The sequence below is a fragment of the Penicillium odoratum genome (assembly GCF_028828045.1).
Source record: "Penicillium odoratum strain IBT 22623 chromosome Unknown utg000004l_segment0_segment0, whole genome shotgun sequence".
Lineage (NCBI taxonomy): Eukaryota > Fungi > Ascomycota > Eurotiomycetes > Eurotiales > Aspergillaceae > Penicillium > Penicillium odoratum.
This window is the reverse complement of record NW_026643146.1, coordinates 22,439-25,820: the sequence shown is the minus strand read 5'-3', so window position 1 is coordinate 25,820 and position 3,382 is coordinate 22,439. Positions and strand designations below refer to the sequence as shown.

Sequence of the window (3,382 nt, the reverse complement as noted above, 5' to 3'; positions counted from 1 at the left end):
CAGTGATTTGTTATTCATTGTGATCGCATACTACTACTGCTACTCTTGTAGACTGACAGGAATCGATTTTTCTTCTCGACAGAGTCGACAGCACCTTAAATTCAATCTATGTTCGTATAGCCAACTAAGTCACTTTGAGAAGACCTGCCAGAGTGTGTTTAGAGCTAGAAGGTATTGAGTTTCTCATGGCAGCTCGTCAACTTCACTTCATGGATAGTTACCCATTAATTACATGGACAGATATCCTGGAGCCTAAGAGACACTCCTACGTGTGAAACATATTGCATACTTTCACCTATTACTGAGGGGCTATGATCTTAATTAGTTGTTCGCATATAGATCAGTCAACACGAATTAACGGATTCAGAAAATGAGCCAGCTATGGCTTCAGCCTTTGATGATCGACAATCCATTACCATGAGATGCACCACCCCAGCCAAGACGTTCTCATTTTTCATTCACTTTAAAAGCTGACATTGCTACACCGCAGAACCATACAGTATGCTCCCGTTGAAATGAATCTTCTGGCAATTTTCAATCACGTAGCAACTTCTGCCTGGGCATCAAGATTCTACAGCTACGCCATAATTCCACCTTCAATGCTAATGTGACTTCAAAGCCAGATCAGTTTTTTTAGGTCGCACCGACTGTATTCTTTTATCAAGTTCTAGAGTCTCGGATGAGACTATAAATCCAAGCGTGCGCCCCTTCTCACTGTGGTAGCGGCATCCTTTTAAGTGAATCCTGAAAATCGATCTATGCAGTAATATCAGCATGAAGATGAACATGTCATTGGTTCTTTTCACATTCATCTCCATCGCCTTTGGAGGGACCCTCCAAATAATCGACTATGAAGACCAGTGCTTGGTGTATTCCACGGACAACTTCGATTGCACTGGATACTCCCAGCCATTTGCACCTCTTGAAGGCAATTCCTGCTCTAGTAAGCAATCCGCCCTCAATCAAGCTCATTTCTAACAGCTTCGAGATTTGACGACAGGGCATCAGGACACAGGATCCGAGCCCAATGCGGTGAAAGTCAATCTGTGTAATTCGCACCACCACATCGCGTGGGTTGAAGTGTCTCGAAGCGGTCCGCTTCACTTTCACAACGATCAAGGGGATGAAGCGAGCTGCAGCATCGATGCACCTCTAGAAAAGGGCAAATCATGTACCATTGGTAGTATTGCGAAGACCTCGACGTCAAACATGAGATCAACTACACCAACTTCTTCTGACGCTACATCTCATCGCGTATCAGTCAAGGCACCGGGAGTGACCACGCCTATCTCTGCGGCCTCGTCGAAAGTTCCGGAAATTACAACGGATTGTTAGATCTTATGGCAACCGACACTCGAAGCTTGGCTACACTCAGATCGTACTTCTGAGATCTTGATTTTGAGTACACGTTTTGTTTGAGGACGGAATTTATTAATGGGCTTTTACCTCCCTTCCCTCAGCTGGCAATTTGACCCTCCTTTTCGCGAATAACATTTTGTACTGTCATCTCTTTTCTTATCTCACGAGAACTAAGACCAATGATCGTATCATCTTTTCATTGGGACCTTGCCATGATAATCATCTTGAAATGTTTCCACCGTATCTGTCGAATATAAGTTCAGCCATGCGGCGTACATTTCTCAATCTATCGCGTGAAGAGAAGATACGTGTGCGTGTGTCAAGGTTCATGGAAGGCCTATTTACTTGCTACTGTTATGAATCTTGATGAGGATCATTTCAATCCTCGTCTCCGAGTAATATCATTTTGTATTCTTTTTCTCTCGCAATGTCTGGACAGCACGTTAAATTAGTCCAGCATTTTTGAGTACTTTTCCCAGATATATTTCACCCTGTGCGACCTCGGTGTTCATATCTTCGACAGCTGAAACCACCCATCTGAAGTTACCAGCAGCTTTAAGGAGAAGCTTAAAGTGCAGCCCTTCGACCAATGTAGATGTTCCAGCATGAAGTGTGCGTGTAATAGTGCTTTCTAGGTCTTTCACGTGGCCGGGTTGGTCTTCCAGTATGATTTGGGCTCTAAAGCGATGAGAGATAGAGAGGCCATCTCCACCAGAGACGCAAACTCGAAAGAGGCTACCTGCAGCAGTGGATATCTTGGTAAGTTTGTCGGAGTACTGCATCAAGTCCGCAGCTTCCTGTTCATCACACTCATCGAGAGCATCAATAAAGCAGGAGAATGACCGCTGGCCAAGAGCAAAGACTGCTTGGCAAAAGAGGTGCTTCAGAACATGCAAAGAATGGCAGCCATCGTAGCTCAGTGACAACATGGTGGAATCATCCATAATAAGCTGGATGTCAGGGCATCCTTCAAGAAGTTGAAGCAGCAACGACCGATACATTCCCACGATTGACCTTTCTAGGTATCCACCTTCCTTGTTGAAAAAAAAAGAAGCTGTAACGGCATGCTGACTCTCGGTTCCGCGCTTCATGCTCAGGTATGCAAACTTCGTGATCATCGACTTGCCCGCCCCTGGCTTGCCGCTGATCCACAGCACGCCGGGTTTTTGCATTGATCGCGCAGGGTGAAGCCATTCTTGGTAGTCAGGGTGTGCGAGAAGCCACTCGCCCGTCCCAAAGCGCGCATTTTTGATGTTCAGCTTACGGGTGTCGATGTCCTCAAACATGAGAATATCAAGTAACCGCTGCCGATATCCATGAGACAAGAACGGATCTACTTCTTGAGTGTGAGAATTGACGCAGGGACATGACTATTGATAATGGGGAACTTTAGCTCACCGGAATGAGGCGTTTGATTGTAGGGGTCGCGAAGCGCGAGTCTTGGTGAAGTTTCTGAGTTCTGTGTCTAGACGTCAAGAGGTCAGTCATTGACTGCAAAACAAGTTGATGCAAAGAGAGGTGACTACCATAACTTTGGTGGCAGATGGAATGATACTTGAAGTTGAGGTTCCGAAAGCTCTGAGTGAATGAAAACTAGAAAATACAACGGGGGAGGTAGCACAGCTTAAGTACCTACTTGGCCGTGCTCTCTACTGTTGGTCAATATACTTTACTTCGATCTCCGGAGGCACATTCTTGACCCCAGGGCCAAGGAAAAGGACTCCAGGACATAGCTCAAGAGCCCTAGGAGCAGACAAGCTCCTGGAACCAGTGGTTACATTCCCACTTTCGGTCCTGTCATTCGCAGGATCACTGGATGAAATCCCAGGACCGATTCCCTCATAATTCGCTCGGAACTAGCTTGTGACTCCATCAACGAAGATTGCCACATGGCCACAATAATCAATCTTGATCTGTTCGGTTGCGAACAGCTTGCCCTCGGATATGATCTGCAGCTGCTTCATCTGGCTCACCGTCCATCATGGCTACTTTTGCATCAGGACGAATTGATGTTGTTTATTCT

General features: G+C 45.9%; 2 protein-coding genes across 2 annotated transcripts; both read right to left on the bottom strand.

Annotated features, from left to right (window-relative positions):
* Nucleotides 1-789: 789 nt before the first annotated feature.
* Nucleotides 790-1,211, bottom strand: N7520_004279 (uncharacterized protein; the record flags this gene model as incomplete). The annotated part of the gene is made up of 2 exons (XM_057138213.1): nucleotides 790-1,152; nucleotides 1,176-1,211. The coding sequence occupies 2 exons, from the start codon at nucleotides 1,209-1,211 to the stop codon at nucleotides 790-792; spliced, it is 399 nt and encodes a 132-aa protein (XP_056996420.1).
* Nucleotides 1,212-1,802: 591 nt separating this feature from the next.
* N7520_004278 (uncharacterized protein) lies at nucleotides 1,803-2,645 on the bottom strand (the record flags this gene model as incomplete). Its single annotated transcript, XM_057138212.1, has 1 exon — nucleotides 1,803-2,645. The coding sequence occupies one exon, from the start codon at nucleotides 2,643-2,645 to the stop codon at nucleotides 1,803-1,805; it is 843 nt and encodes a 280-aa protein (XP_056996419.1).
* Nucleotides 2,646-3,382: the final 737 nt, after the last annotated feature.